Source organism: Chelmon rostratus, chromosome 2 (genome assembly GCF_017976325.1).
Source record: "Chelmon rostratus isolate fCheRos1 chromosome 2, fCheRos1.pri, whole genome shotgun sequence".
Lineage (NCBI taxonomy): Eukaryota > Metazoa > Chordata > Actinopteri > Chaetodontiformes > Chaetodontidae > Chelmon > Chelmon rostratus.
The window spans coordinates 18,446,282-18,462,249 of NC_055659.1; the positions used below are offsets into that span (position 1 = coordinate 18,446,282).

At 44.2% G+C, this 15,968-nt stretch overlaps 1 protein-coding gene across 2 annotated transcripts in view; it reads left to right on the forward strand.

The window, feature by feature from the left end:
* Window positions 1–15,622, forward strand: part of LOC121614377 (RNA-binding motif, single-stranded-interacting protein 2-like) — a 29,550-nt gene extending 13,928 nt beyond the window's left edge. The window contains exons 3-14 of one of the 2 annotated variants that reach the window (XM_041948218.1): window positions 3,964–4,022; window positions 7,298–7,389; window positions 10,511–10,668; window positions 10,797–10,876; window positions 11,004–11,113; window positions 11,283–11,326; window positions 11,532–11,625; window positions 11,916–11,966; window positions 12,271–12,381; window positions 12,550–12,627; window positions 14,234–14,321; window positions 15,417–15,620. In XM_041948218.1, coding sequence (XP_041804152.1) covers window positions 3,964–4,022; window positions 7,298–7,389; window positions 10,511–10,668; window positions 10,797–10,876; window positions 11,004–11,113; window positions 11,283–11,326; window positions 11,532–11,625; window positions 11,916–11,966; window positions 12,271–12,381; window positions 12,550–12,627; window positions 14,234–14,314 — 958 coding nt within the window. In that variant the 3' untranslated portion in view covers window positions 14,315–14,321; window positions 15,417–15,620. Of the gene's footprint in view, window positions 1–3,963; window positions 4,023–7,297; window positions 7,390–10,510; window positions 10,669–10,796; window positions 10,877–11,003; window positions 11,114–11,282; window positions 11,327–11,531; window positions 11,626–11,915; window positions 11,967–12,270; window positions 12,382–12,549; window positions 12,628–14,233; window positions 14,322–15,416 lie in introns of both variants that reach the window. The other variant, XM_041948227.1, reaches the window with a different exon arrangement.
* The last annotated feature ends 346 nt before the right edge of the window (window positions 15,623–15,968 follow it).

The window sequence follows — 15,968 nt, forward strand, 5'->3', positions numbered from 1 at the left end:
TTTATACAGTCTATGCCTCAGACCCTCAACTCGGATGAGGAGAAACTCCCATTTACGGTTAAAATGGAAGAAACCTCAGGAAGAGCAGTCTGCTCTGTCCCTTCCCGAAGAGGGTTTCAGTGTTGTGAGTGCAGCCCAGTTTTTTATTGATTTGGACCCCACGGTACTCGTATGAGTCCACCCTCATCACTTCCTCTCCCTGGAAGACAGCAAGGACAGGCGGCCTCCTGTTCCTCTGGTAGTCCACCACAGGCTCTTGGTTTTGCTGGTATTGAGCGTCAGGTGACTGTCATTGCACCATGTGATGAAGCTCTCTATCAGCCCTCTGTGCTCCTCTGTAACAGCAGTCTGTAAGTGAAGGCAGCATGTTTCTAAATGGAAATTATTCACTGGAATCATATATGTCAATACAGTGATGACTTCCATTTCCCCCAAAATAACACTTAATGCCTTTCATTAAATTCCCTCAATGCCTTCACTACGTACATTGTATTATCTGGACAGACATGGATGTAAACTGTGACTTGGCTAGTTGGCGGAGGCAAAAAACTGTGAGGTGGTAATTCTAGTTTAAGGCCATAATTTGATGTTCAGAAAAAAGAGCTGTTTAGACAGGAGGGAAAGAAAAGTGGTTTGTGACTAAGGATGCTAAATTACCTCAACCGAAGTCACTTTGACTAAATCTTGACAATCACAGGGAAACAGGACATCGTTAGAAACATGGTCGAGCCTTAGAGGGAAATGGACGATAGAAGGAACACATGCGGAAAGGACGGGATGAGGGTAAGGGAGGAGAGAAGGGGCCTGAGAAGGGTTCAGCATGTTGCCTTCTCATGTCCTGATTTAACCTTCCACTTTTTGTGTGGCTGAATTGGCTCAACGGCCACGAACTAAGACTTACACATCCCTGGACAAACAGCCAAGCCTCTATAATATGTCAGACTTACACACACACACACACACAGATAGATAGATAGATAAAACCCAGCAAAAAAGCACTCAAATTGGTTTTGGCTGCAGAGGTCAGGCCTGTGCTGTATGCCACAGAAGTGATTTGTGAACTTCAACCGTGCATCCATCATTCACAGTAACAACACGCCTCCCCGCACAAGCACCGGCCATAACCAATAAAACCTGACTTGATGATACTAACACCACGGCCCCTCCCTCAATAATATTTGCGTTTCATTCTCCATTTTAGCCATTCTGACCCTGCATAGGGAAGCCTCCCTAATCCACGGAACAAATTTACACAGCTGCTGTCTGATAATCATGTTAATATTTGAGCGTGAGTGCACTGCACACACACGTGGAACAATCAAAGTCTGAAATCTGCACTTGGTATGTGAAACACAGGGTCTCAAGAGTAAAAAGCAGGGGATGGACAGAGAAGTGGTGGGGTGGTAGAGAGGCGGAGAGAGGACGGAGGCTGTTGGGCTGGGTGGGAGGGCTACACTTGAAGGGGAAACTTAAAGTGAAGGAAAAGAGTAGCATGGCCTGCTGGGAAAGAATGTCAGACAGCCGTATATGGGTCAGGGCTGTCTTTTAAGTCCCTGTGGCCTCCACAGTGTGGTGGGCTGCTGTTCCGCTGCAGGGGGGCTGAGGTAAGCGGAGGGTCACTCAGTCACTGACTTCAGACCTTTGAACTCTTCTGGCATCTCCGTTAGGTAAAAACATGAAACACAGCTTTTGTTTTTCTAATGACAAGTCAGACTGTTCAGTAGGACTTGTTCAGTCTGGAGGTACGAGCTAAGGGGAGTAAGGGACAAGATTTTTGGTATTGGAAGCGTCTGCAGTCCTTTTGCTTGTAGACTGTTTATAGTACGTGTAGTATTGACCAATCACGTTTGAGCAGGCTTTTTTGGTTGCATGTCAACATTTCGTGTGGAGAGCAAGAGATGGAATGACATCTCGGAGCCCATCCGCTATCATTTGACAACGATTTATTTGTCTTTTTATTAGCTTGTTTTTAATTTATCCACATTCATATGCTGGAGGATAGAGATTAGCAAAAATGTCAAGTTGTTGTCGAGTTTGATCATGATGTCAAGTTGCTAATGGGACTGTAAATAATGAAGGAAGAGGAAGTCTCGACCCAGATATGCATTATCCAGATATCTGCTCACTACACCGGAAGCCATGAAACGCTCCTTTCAGGCTTTTGAGACAAAGTTAGTAAACTTAAACACATCAATTACTAAATTAAATTACGATTCCATTTGTAGCGAAGAAAATTAGACTCGCTGTCTGCTTCACACATCTCGCACCATTTGTTTTTCCAGAGTGTTTTTGAATGTGCTGACCTCAGTGGCCAGAGGAAGAATACCAGTATCTCAACTGTGCGCTTAAGGCTCAATATCAGTGAAAAGACATTGTTCCTGAAACTGTGAGCAAGTGAAACCGGTGTCGTTGTGCAAGTCAGTTTCACTTGATTCATGCCTAATATTACTTCTTTTGATTGAGATGTATTTTTTTATATTAACTACAGTTTTTTGAACATAAACACATTTTCAAACAGCACATTTTGTACGTCTGATTGATTTTGGATCCTTGCCTAGAGGCGTGGATAAAGGTGATGTTACATCTCAGCTGGACTCGAATGGGTTAAATTATATCAAGCTTCTGTGTATATATTCATGCCTAATGACCACTTTGCAGCTGTGAGATGACAGTGGGAAACTAAACATAGTCGATGCAAAGGTCAGCTGGCTGTTTGGCAATGGATGATGAATCATTAATGTCTGCAGTGAGGAAGTTTCCCTTTAAAATGTCTCTACTCTTCATGTCATAATTCACACTAATCAAGATCAGTGACTTCTGCATGTATATTTCAGCTGTGTAAAATGAGTTCAACTGTGAGATTAGAAGGTAATAAGATTAATGCACTCATCCAGTTGTGGTAGCTGAAGTGGGGATATAAAGCTTATTCCCATGCAAATCTGCTGCTGTTGTAGCAGACACACGGCCTGAATGTGTACGTGCGTTTTAAGAACGTGGAGGAGAGAAGACCGCAACATTTTAGCATGAATACTTCAGACTCAGGTATCAGTCGTGACACAGGTCCCAGCCGTGACCATCTAGCCGCATCTGAGTCATTTGGGCTAACGTCCACAGAAACCAGGTGGGAGCGTAGGACCCAGAGGCGTGCTGCGATGCGAGGGTGGAAAAACAGAGAAAGGGAGAGGGACGTGGTGGGAAGGAAGGCGAGCCGGAGGGGTGAAGCATCAGGTTACAGTGTACATTCCGCCCAGACTCCATGTCGCCCAAACAGAGGAACACCAGCCTACCTCTCTGGCTAATTCACCAGACAAGGGCAGGTCTATTATACTGTCTTCTAACACTGAAATCCATTAGTCTCCACATCTTACATAACACTTTTACTATTATTTTAAGCTGCTTTTCATACCAAGAATGTTTTATGATATGGCATCAATGCATTGGACTGAAATAACAGGTTAGGACACTGGCTTGTGTTTCATGTGTGTGGATCAAGCATACAGTAAGTTCCTGCGAAAGTCAATATTTCAGTTTGCGCGACAGACTTTGCTACTGACAACACTTTAAAGCTCTATTTGAACCAAAAATACCCGACAGCAGAGCTGCGTTTAGGAGAGAGGTGTGCGTTTGTGTGTTAGCCTGTGTATGTGTGTGTGTGTGGTAAAGACAGGCCTGGAATAAATTGTTTTTGGCCCTGGGGTTCAGTCTCCTGTCTGTTGAAAAAACAAGGCCAGGGAGCAGAGTTACTGTAACAGCCTCCACCAGCAGACAAAGACAGAAGGGCGGAGGCAGACAACATTTGACACTTGATTGGCACAATTGATTGAGTGTTGCATATTCGTGTTTACACCCGTAGCCATGCAGCCTGAGGAAGTGTGCCAGGATTGATATGCCTATGGCAGCAGCACAATCCTCCTGTTGCCCCATAGTCACCTCTGTCATTGATCCTGTTTTCTGCCCCCCAAGGTATGGCAAGATTGTGTCGACCAAGGCCATCTTGGACAAAACTACCAACAAATGTAAAGGTGAGTTGCAGCGTTTTAACTTTTTTTTAATTAAGAGTTTGCATCATGCTGTTTGGTTATTGGAGTAGTTTTTCAACACTTTGGGATAGGGATGCACGATAACTGTTTTTTAAAACCGATACCGATAACCGATAACTTTCAGCTCCTAAAGGCCGATACCGATAACCGATAGCACACACATATACCTAACATCATGACATCAATACCACGAACAAAACCAAAAACAGTTTTGACTCTTTAGATGAAGAGATATTTATTTTTCCAATGAAAAACTATTGGTAAGCCTCTCAAACATGTTCTTAAAGCTATCAAACAAACCTTTTTGATATCTCACATCAATTTAAATAAGGTGCATTACTTACTGATATAAAAAATAAAGGCCCCTTGAGATGATGCAAATACATGCATCAGGATTACAAACTGAAAAAGTGTATTCCAGAAGTTTACAAAAAATAAATATACATAGAAAATTAATGCACTGGCACAAGTTAGATTGAAACATTTCTATTTAAACAAACTGAAAAAGTGCATTCCTCAATGACAACAAAAATAATGCACAGTGCATATTGTACTGACAGAAGTTAGAAGACGGCACTCTTAAATACTCAATTGTGATTGGTCAATCGCGAAAATTCAGCGGTGTTCCTAACAGTCAGACTAAAGGGGCAATCCCTTAATGTACCAAGCTCAATAACAAATCGCCAGCTGATTTGAGTGGCATAATATGGAGCATTTTCCGTACATTATTTTTAATTTGTTTGGAGAGGACCAAACACTTGGCTGGAGAATGATGTCCCCAGCAAAAAAGATGAGAAAAGTAAAGAACAACACTGGACCGACAGAAGGAGCGATATTAAGACACAAAAGACTTGAGGATGCAGAGATTGACCAGATTGAAGCCGACAGACACGAAAAAAACACCAAGAGAAACACAGCATGGAAGATCGGTCTGCTAAAAGACTGCTGAGTGGAGACAAAACTGGAGACAGATTTTTTAATGTCTGACGCTGAAAGCAGAAATCAGCTGATGCAGGACTTTTATCCATCAGTCCCAAAAAATAGCGGTAAACCAAACTCTGTCTCCAGCTACGTCTCTCTCAGGTCTGGGATATCCCATCACTTCTCCACATTTGACATGATTTCGCTGAATATCTGTAAAGAAATAAGTTTTCCTGCCTGCCGTCCTGCGCACAGTGAGAGGCGGTTGCTACGCAACGTACATGTTTACATCAAACTGTGACGTCACACACAGTGACATCACACACAGTGACATCACACAGTGACATCACACACAGTGACATCACACAGTGACATCACACAGTGACATCACACTGACATCACCATGCCAGTGACGTCACACTGTGACATGACACGCTGTGACATGACACGCTGACATGACACGCTGTGACATGACACGCTGACATGACACGCTGACATCACACTGTGACGTCACATCACACGGTGACGTCACACGGTGACATCACATGGTGACATCACAAACTGACATCACACACTGACATCACACTGTGACAGCTGGCCAAAACAACAACAAACGGCTGCGCGTCCAAGAGTAAACGGCAACTGGTGGTGTTCTTGTGGACAATGTTCATCGATGACAACAGAGGAGGAATGCCTCTGTTGCTCAGAGTGGGACTTGCGGCCAGGAGATACGCGTTTGTTGTTGTTTGGCAAGCTGTTCCTCTCTCTGCCTCCGCATCCTCCTTTCAACGAGCTCCTCGTCCGTGTACTCCGGCTCAAAACGATAAGGACGTCCATCGTAAACAAAGTCATCGTCCACCACCTCAGAGTCGGAAAAATATTCATCCATTTTGTGAAAAAAACAGTAGCAAAATACAGCTAAACTAGCCGACCGCCGCAGAGTTACGTGTTTACTTTCAGAGCCGCTGCGCAGTGAGAGCGGTGACAGGCAAGAGTAGACTCATTTTAAATCAATAAAATATGTTTTAATCAGTATTTTGTGTCACACTATTGAATGCTTTAGTAATAAGCCGTGTTCTAAGTGGGATAACGTATAGTGAGCAGTTTCCTATGGAGAAGCGTCGCGTCGGGCTTCTATATCATCCTGAAGGAAGATACATGATCCCTTACTTAGTCTTATCTATGTAAACAAACTGAAGAAGGGCAGTTCATAGTAAGTCAAGCACCATCACGTCCATGATTAAATCTTCAATAACCTGAGCCCGTGGGTCATCTTTGGCAAATTTCTTGGACTTTTCGAAAGCCTCGCCGACGCATAAGTCCCGGTGGCTTCTTTGTGGCTTGCTAACGTTAGCGTCTTTAGCAGGCCGGCCGTCCTCATACGCTTTCCAAACTCCGTCAAAGCAGTGGTTATGTTTCAGGTGACTGATCGGGTATTAAAGCTTGTGCCATTTCTCGCTCCTAGTGGAACTCGCTTGGAACATTTGTTACGAATAACCAGCGAACAATCTTCTTCGGAAACTTTGAAGAAGTCTGAACTCTGTTTTCATAAGCACGCTGTGCCGCATGCTGCATTCAAGGTGTAAAATACATTCCCCCGTTCCCTCGTTTGCCAGTCGTTCTTTCGGCCTATTTAAGTTCATGTTTCTATTTTTTGTGTGTAACATGTGAAAAATTGAATGTTAATTCAAGTCAGCAACTAGCAAAATTATGACCGAGTTAACGAGTTGTTTTCTGGCATGAGGGGGTATTCTTGATTTTTCCCAGTGAGATAGAGTTTTTCTGATTATGCTAACGTCACTTGAACGCAGCATTCACTGCAGGCCATTCGGGTCTCATAGTGGGAGCGAGGCACTGCCGTGCTGACAAAAACACATATGTTATCGGGGCTGTTCGTCATGATATCGGACTTATCGGAATGACATCATAATTTCCTGTTATCAGCCCGATAACTATCGGCCCAAAAATTATCGTGCATCCGTACTTTGGGAAATTCACTTTTTCGCTTTCTTGCTGACTGTTAGATGAGAAGATCGGTGTCCCTCTCTTCCCTCTATGCTGAATATTAAGCTTGAGCATGGGAATGGTTTATCTTAGTTTAGCCTAAAATCTGGAAACAGGTGGAAGCAGCTAGCCTGGCTCTGTCCAAAGGTAGAACCTCTAAAGCTCTTAAATTAACATGTAATATCTTATCTGTTTAATCTGCACTACTCAGGCTAGTCAGGCTAGATGTTCCCCCCTGCTTCCAGTCTTTATGCTAAGCTAAGCGAACCTGGCTATAGCTTCCAACTGAATAACATCACAGCAATTTTAACACATATTTGTCTATTTTACAGGGTATGGCTTTGTGGACTTTGACAGTCCAGCAGCAGCACAGAAAGCTGTTACAGCCCTGAAGTCCAGTGGGGTCCAGGCTCAGATGGCCAAAGTAAGAAATTAGCCAACTCTTCATCAGCTCTGTCACACAACAACCACTTCTTTTCATCCATCTGGTGTGACTTGTTAAGTTCACTTATGATCCAGTGTTGTGGGGCCCTTCTCTAAAATGTATTGATCTCCAAAGAGCCACCTGCTAAACTTTGACCACCAAGAGTCCCTTTCTCCACAAGCACACAGTCGCCCTCTCTATCGTGTAAAAGGTAAACGGTGAACATACGCTGGTCTCGTTGGCAGCAAGTGCCGTGTTGGCAAAGGTCCAAGATAAACTCTGGTTTATAGGGAGGCGTGTGTCTGTTATACTTGATTGGCTGAACCTGTGCCGATAATGGACAGCTGTAAGGAGCTGAACTGTTTGAAGCAGAATGATCTCTTTTTTAATCAGTTTTTGTTGTTACCGCTCCGCTCTTCTTCCTTTGTTAATCCCTCACCGCCTTCTTCCTCATTTGCCTCCTCTTTCTTCATCGCCCTCCTCTACACCTTCTCTCTCCTTTCCGCCCAACACCCTCATCTCTGTGCTTGTGTATGTTGCTAACCTGCTCCCGTTGTAGCGCTTGTTCTGAGCTCTTTGTCCAAGTGTCTGCAGTCAAAGCAACTCTTGTCGGCCCATTAAGCTGATCCCTCTGGCTCTCAGGCTCCCCATTGAGGGAACCCAGGGGAGGGTGCCACTACACCCACTGTCAATGGGACAGGCACAATGGGCTGGCATTGTCCATCGTCTGGGCCCAGGCCTGCGGCTGACACCAGCACTTAATACACTCCACCCCAGTGTCCCTGCTCCCTCCCCCTTGTCCTGCACCCAAACACCCACTGCAATGTAACACCAGGGTCTCCCTCAGCCCGGCCCTGGAAAACTGTAACAGATCCACGCTGCCAGCTGACCTGAACCAGTCCAGTGCAACCAAACCCGGAGTCTAACTTCACTGCACCTCCTCTGTGACAGTGCCACACAGTATCTCAATACCTGACAAGTGCAACTGGACACCAAGACTAGACTCACCCAGACAACATGTGCTCAGTCAGAGGTGTTGATAACCACTATAAAAAGCTAAATATACACAGCCGCTTCAGAGTCACTGGGTTACCTTAGGTCAGAGGAAACCAGCAGTATTTAACATGAAAGTCTTTAAGTGCAGTTTCACCTGTTTGCACCTTCACCATGGCTGCTGCGGAGCGTTCACAAACAGCACGAGCCACACCTTGCATTCGCCGTCCTCAGAGTACGCTCGGTCCCTGAACGGGCCACCCCGGCCCCCAGGCTGCAGGCCCAGAGGAGGCGCGTCGCGTAGGGGCAGGGGAACCATGGCAGAGTTAAAAATAGATCCCTTCTTACTTCCCGGCACCTCCCTGTTCAAACTCAGACATCAGCTCACACGCGTTGCTCGACACACAAGCAGGCAAATCCGGCAAACACACAGAGACACACCTCAGCAGACATGGCTCGCCTAGGGCCTGGCACACAGCGAAAAAATGCACTCAGCAAATCCCGTTCACATGTAGCTGGGCTGGGTCCAACAGCATTTTCATATCTACAGCGGGGTGAATATTTGTTTGAGTATGAAATTTAATATCATGTGTAGCAGCTGAGGTAAAAAAGGATTGAAAAAAAGGCAGGGTTTTTTGATCCTTTGTTCATTAAGCTTTGAACTCCATTAGTGTCGTCTGCAGTGTGCCACTGTGTTACATAATGCTCGTATCACCACGCCCAGAATGACGACAATCACAGAAAATAGGTTACCTCTTTGCCAGGTGGCTCACGGCTGAGAACAGAGGCTACTCATAATAGGCAGTAAATCTTCATTTAAGCTGGCCAGTGACACACTTTCATGCCATAAAATGCCCTCAGTCTTTATTGTCAGATCAATAAACTCACCGTGCTCCTGTCACATTTGGCTGAACTCCTCTGCCAACCTGTACTAGCATCTGGATCCCGGCCCTCTTCTCCTGTTTGATGAGTCAGACTAGTTCAAATCATTACCCTTGAATTGTTTGATGTGCATTTGACAGTTTCATTCGTACACAGTTGAAAGCTTTATTGTTTGTGGGTTGCAGAGCTATCTGAAAGCAATAAAGGCATTATAGGGCATCAAGATATTTCAATGAAAGAGAAGAGGTTGTTAATCAGCAGGCACTCACTCATCCTCTTTTCCTTCTGTGCTCTATCCTCTTCTTTCACTACCCAAATTACTCCCACTACTTCCTATCGCGTCAGTTCCCTCCTTCTGTACAAAATATCAGCCGTTTAAGCGACTGATTTCTCCCGCCCTCCCTCTGCTCTATCCTCTTCCTTCTCTCTCTTGTTTTCCCTTCCCCTCTTTTTAGCCCAGCCTCTTTTCTCCTGGTTGCCAGGCTCCTGTTGCTCTCTGTACTCTTTAACTTCATGCCTGGCTTCCTGTCTGCTTCTGCACAGTCACACAAGATTTCACTTTCAAGCTAGTGCCACAAAATAGGTCTCTGAATAATCTCTCCTCTCCAGTTGACTTGCAGCTATCAGGATCTCATCATTAGACACCCCCCCCCCCCACAAAAAAAAGTCACACAAAAAAAAGTGTGACTTAATCTTTGCAGAAGATTAGCATGTGTCGGTATATTTATGTCTGCATGTGGATTTTTAAAAGCCAGGCAGTCTCAATTGAGGCACCACATGGGTGACAGATTATTCAGGCAGCTAATTACTAAAAAAAAAAAGATTTTATCCATATCAGGTCCTGCAAAAATGATGCTTGACATGGTGCAAGGATATGATGAAGCGTTAATGTGCCAAGAGTGATGGCAGGTGTTGATGAAAAGACAGGTCACACTACTGCCTACACAGGGATTTCTGCTGTGTGAAAAAGATTTCGAAAGTGACAAGAAAAATTTCCCATTTGCAAATGCGTCAGCAAAGATGTTTGAAGGTGTTGAAATAAATGCTATGGCCTTTTTTTAATTTCAAGTTGAAGCACTTTGGGCTCAAATCCTTCATGAGCAGTGATGTAGTAAACAAGAATAGAAACAAATGAAATAATGGTTTCAGATGTCTGCAACATCTGCACCAACATATATTGGTGCTGCAATGCAACAAATACAATCACCTCTTCATGAACTGATTTTCATGTCCATTCACTGCACAGCAACAAGAGCAGGACCCCACCAACCTCTACATCTCCAACCTGCCTGTATCTATGGATGAGCAAGAGCTGGAGAGCATGCTCAAGTCCTTTGGCCAGGTCATTTCTACACGCATCCTCCGAGATGCTAACGGGACCAGCCGGGGTGTGGGATTTGCCAGGTCAGACTGCATGTATGACTGCTGTGTGATGATGATTTGAGCACACTTTGTGCTGGGAATAAAAAAGTAGTGCATTTCTGTGTGCATTTCTGGCTTAAGGATTAAACTTGACTTTGACTGCATTTCAGAATGGAGTCCACGGAAAAGTGCGAGGCCATAATTCAGCATTTCAATGGCAAGTTCATCAAGACTCCACCGGGAGTGCCTGGTGCGTGGAACGTTTGTTTTGTACTATAGGAACCTGATATTGTTGTTGTTGGTGCCAGCGCTCTGTGTTTTTGTTCCCCGCTGTGATCACTGAATTCACTCTCTTGTTTGATGTGTTGCTTTCACAGTGCCCACAGAGCCCTTATTATGTAAGTTTGCAGACGGAGGTCAGAAGAAGAGGCAGAACCAGGGGAAGTACCTCCAGAATGGAAGGCCCTGGGCTAGAGAGGGAGATGCGGTGAGATGGCCACTTTAAAGTCATGATTCTTAAAGTGAACTTCCTGTGTTCAGATGTTGCATTTCTTGCTGGAAGTTGAAAGTTCTGATCTTTCTCTCTGTGTGCTAGCTGACTGTTTCGGTACACGCATGAGCTCACTGTTTCTGAATCCTGTCTATTGTTTTCCCAGGGAGGAATGACGCTTGCGTATGACCCCACAGCCTTACAAAATGGGTGAGCGCTATGCATGAACTGACTGAAAACAGCCCCAACCCTCCAGGAGAAAAAGTGTAGTGCTCAAACTCCAGTGAAGTGCTGCCCTCTGCTGGGCACTGCAGGAACACAGAAATGTCATTAATGTAGCTAGAGACATACTGCAGATTGTTGACATGGTGTGGCTGTCTTCATGTTTTCCTCCCACTTTCCTCTGTTTGGCCAGCTTCTACTCCTCACCCTACAGTCTGGCTCCAAACCGAATGATCGCCCAGACTTCCCTCTCACCCTACATGCATTCTCCTGTCTCATCCTACCAGGTGGGACTATATTTATAATTAAAATGAACTGCTTTAAAACCTTACTGACTTTGTCAAGACTTCATGTTCTGTTGCTTTTCTGTGCCAAACCCCTCATTCCGTACACGTTATGCAAGTTAACAGACACTCAGGGAGGACCTCGGCCCACAGTGCTGATAATATTTCCTCAGGTCCTGCCTCTCATGGCCTTTCACTGCAAGCTTACATAATGAGGGCTCTGAGGGGACTGTGAGAGCAGCAGCTGAACTTGTGAACAAATGTGTTTTTATGATGTGTTTTCTGATCTATAGGTACACAGCCCGTCCTGGATGCACCATCAGTCATACCTCATGCAGCCAGCTGTGAGTAGCCGCCTCCTTCTGCTCATATAAAATTCCATTTACACTTCTTGTGCCTTGGGCGGCTCGGATGGTTATCCAATCGCCAAAAAAAGCTAAATGTAAATGCAACCAGGACGTACTGGGAGGTGGTTTGAGATGCATTCCAGCCAAATGTTAATCAGATGTGAATCAGTCAGTCTGTTCTCTATTGCTTAATGGTGACATTTTGTGTATGTTTGGCGCACTTGTGATGGATTTAAACACACGTGTGATTCCATCAGTGGTTCGGACTCATTTTTGTGTGTGTGTTTCTATGCTTTCACAGGGTACAGTTCTTACCCCAACAATGGATCACGCCATGTCCATCCAGCCCACGTCCATGATGGGACCCCTCACCCAGCAGCTAAGCCACCTGTCCCTGGGCAGCACGGGCACAGTCAGTACCAACCACACACACACACACACACACACACACATGCACACGCACAAGATGCACAAGGCATACAAACTGTCCCCATAGATAACTGTCCTGAAGTTCACAAGCTCAATTATTCATGTCAGATACTACACACAATTTGTGTTTTCCTCTCTGCCTTCCCTACAGTATATTCCGGCCAACACAACTATGCAGGGGACCTACATCCCCCAGTACACCCCAGTGCCTCCCTCCAGTGTCCCAGAGGTATGAAGCTAGCCTCAGCCTCAGCTGCTTACATGTAATATTTCCATGAAGTGGATGACTAATAATTCTCACAGGGACGTATTTACTAAAACTTGAGAAGCTGCTGCTCATAGTGCGCCAGGTTATATTTGTATGTATTTAGGGAGTGGCAAAGTTGAGGCACAAACGTAGGGGAGGTGATCAAACTGACTACTGACTGATCTACTAAGCTGGACAGTGTCCATGTGCCCTGAAGGTGTGTGTGTGGTGTTATTTGACAGGTAGAAGCAGGCATATTGACTTTGATTGTTTCTGCAGAACTCTATAAATACAGAAAAACGACTTGAGAAAGTGATGAGATGTGAACACTGTGCACTGATTTTTGTGCTATTTTGGAAAGATGAAACAGACGGACAAGAGGAGAAGAAGTCACGCTATTCCTCAATTTACCTTTGCAGAAACTAACCAGGACGGGCTCAGGCAGATCTTTTTAAATTCATTATGCATTTCCTCTTTAGTTTTTCTTGTTGTTAAATTGATGTTTCAATGCATCTCACCCACACTCCAACTTTTTGTGTTATTAACTGTTTTAATCTAAAAGCGCAGTTAATGCAGCTTCCAATAAAATGTTCAATATCTGCAGCAACCACATGAGAGCTGAACTTCAGAAGATATGAAATGTTGATCAAATAACTCTTACGGGCAGAATTTAGTGGTGATAAGCTGAGATGGACTAGGCCTTCTTTAGCAGTCTACTTTTTTTTTGGAATTTTTTGAGTTTGCTTATTTCTTCACTGTAATAGACGGCATACTGTAGGTCTGAGGCAACGTTCAAATAAAGCCAATTTAAACAATGTTTGTATTAGAGATGCAAAAATCTTTACGTTGTGCTTTCAGGCCAGCTGATAAGCAGATTGTGTAAAGAATGCATTTCTGTCTTTCTAATTTTCCTCTTGAATAATTAATGATAGCAGCTTATTACTTAATGAATGTATGAATATATATTACTTACATTATCCCAATGTAATTTTCCTCTTGTGATATAGTGCAGTGTGCTGTCCAGACGCGCAGTATGTGACTATATTAGCTCCTCCATTATTCAACTAGAGGAGCTCTTGCCGCTCATGAATGAGATTCCGAGTCATTTTATGGAGACTTTTGGCACATCCTCCTGGCTGAGCTCTCTGCAGGAGGGCGTCTGAGCCTGTAGGGAGTCTTGAGTCATTTGTTGGAAGGTGGAGCTCAGTGACGGTGGTGGGAGCCTGCGGGATTGGCAGGAGAGTGAATGAGAAAAAAAGGCAGGTGAATGGGAAGAGGGACAGTAGGAAGCCAGGGACTCAGGCTGTGATTGGACGGATGAGGACAAGTGGGAGGTTTGAGAGCAGAGGCTGGAGTAAAGAGTGTCAAGGTAGAGCACAAGGTGAATGTGGAGCATGATTGTTAGTAAATACGTCCTGCAGTGTGCACTGGCACTCAAAGATCAAGATGATGCCTATGATTTGATGGGGAGGGCAGTGGGAAAATACAGCCTGTCTTCTTCTTTGTGTCTTCGATTAAAAAAGAAAAACACACAGGAATCATAAAGTAGAGTACTCTTTGAATGACCCGCCCTTTTTTTTTTTTTTAGGAGAACGGTGGTCAACAGCAACAGGTTGCCATGGAGACTCCCGCAGAACACACAAACTACTCGTACCAACACACAAAGTGAAAATAAGGTAAGACCCTGAGAGTTTCTCTGCTCTGTCCTGCACATGATCAGCACAACCGATGTGTAAAAATAACTATCTTAGACATTTTGTCACTCAACCAATCAGCTCACAGACGGGTCTGATTGTGAACAGATGTGTGCACATTAATGCAAAATCTGTAGGCAACAGACAAGATTTTGGTATCAGAAGCGTTCTGGTGTCTGTTTGTACTCTGAGTAGGGCTGTTTATTTTGTTGTATTATTTATAATACCGATTAAGCGGTAAACATTCAGTGTGCAGAGAAAAAGAGGTGGAACTCATTGGCCAAAATGAAATCTTTTGTCTAAATAGGATTTAGCTTTTTAGTAGCCTTTTTAATCTGTCTGGACTCATATGTAGATATCTGTTGGGTTGCTGTCGAGCCAAGTTGCTAATCGGACTGTAAACAATGACCCCCGCATGGAAGTATCGTCATGACGACAGCCCATGGGCTCTGAGATTGGTCTGATTGGGGCATTAAAATTAAGGGTGTGGCTGACTGGACATGGATTCTAGCAGCATTTGAGGAGTGGGACATGTTCATGAGAGGTGCAGTGCCGCCCTGAGATGCAACTTGTTAATACGGAGAGGTGCTGGATGGAAGATTTTGCTACCTTCATACACCTTCATTGTGCTAAGCTAAGATAACTGGCTGCTGGCTCCAGCTTCATTTTGAACGGACAGACATGAGAGCGGTATCGACCCTCTCGTCTAAGTAATGCCAAGAAAGCGAGTAAAATTTCCCAAAATGTCAAAGTATTTCTGTAAGAGTCAAGCCAACGATGGCCACTTTTCAAGAGGGTCGCAGATTTAATGAAAAACCCCTTCAGCTGCCAGTGAGGGATTATATTTCAAGCATTTAACTGTTCAAGCTGAGAAACTCAAAAACATGAATTATTTTGTCCAGTATATTTTAAGACTAAATAATTTCAGAGCAGGATGTTTTGTAATGACGTGCTTAGTGTGCGTGTGAAGACAGCAGAATGAGCTCTGTGGTGAAAATACATCTAAACAATGAAGTGGAGCAGGTTCGGTGGGTCAGTACTGAGTTGTGTGTGTGTGTGTGTGTGTGTGTTTTCCAGCTCCCAGCAGGGTGGGGCTGAGGGCACGAGATGAATCCAACCAAACAGGATTCAGCTGGAAGAGAACTGTGCTCCATACCATCACCAAGCGCCCGGACTTGAACATGGATAAACAAAAGGAACGTGTGTGGGTGTGTGTGTGTGGGTGTGTGTGGGTGGGTGTGTGTGTGTGTGTGTGTGGGTGTGGATGGGTGTGTGTGTATGCGTGTGTGTGTGCGTGTGTGTATGTTTTTTTTTTTTTTTAAGAAAAAGGACAACACTCACATCATTGGACTTTCCTGCTCACATCCTCAAGAGTTGATCAACCAAAGGTGGGAATCTTCTTCACAGAAGCTTTGATCTATTTTGATAACTGAAAAAAAGGAACATAACAAGACGTTAAAAAGAAAAAATTAAAGAGAGGAGGAAAAGACACAGAGCATTATTTTTGTGCACGTAATATAACAAATTCTTATTTTTAAAAAAAGCATTCTGGACGTTTCAGGGTGATTCAAGGAAGAGTTGAAACACAATGTGTCTTTTATTTTTTTTTGTAAAATATGCAAACTTTTA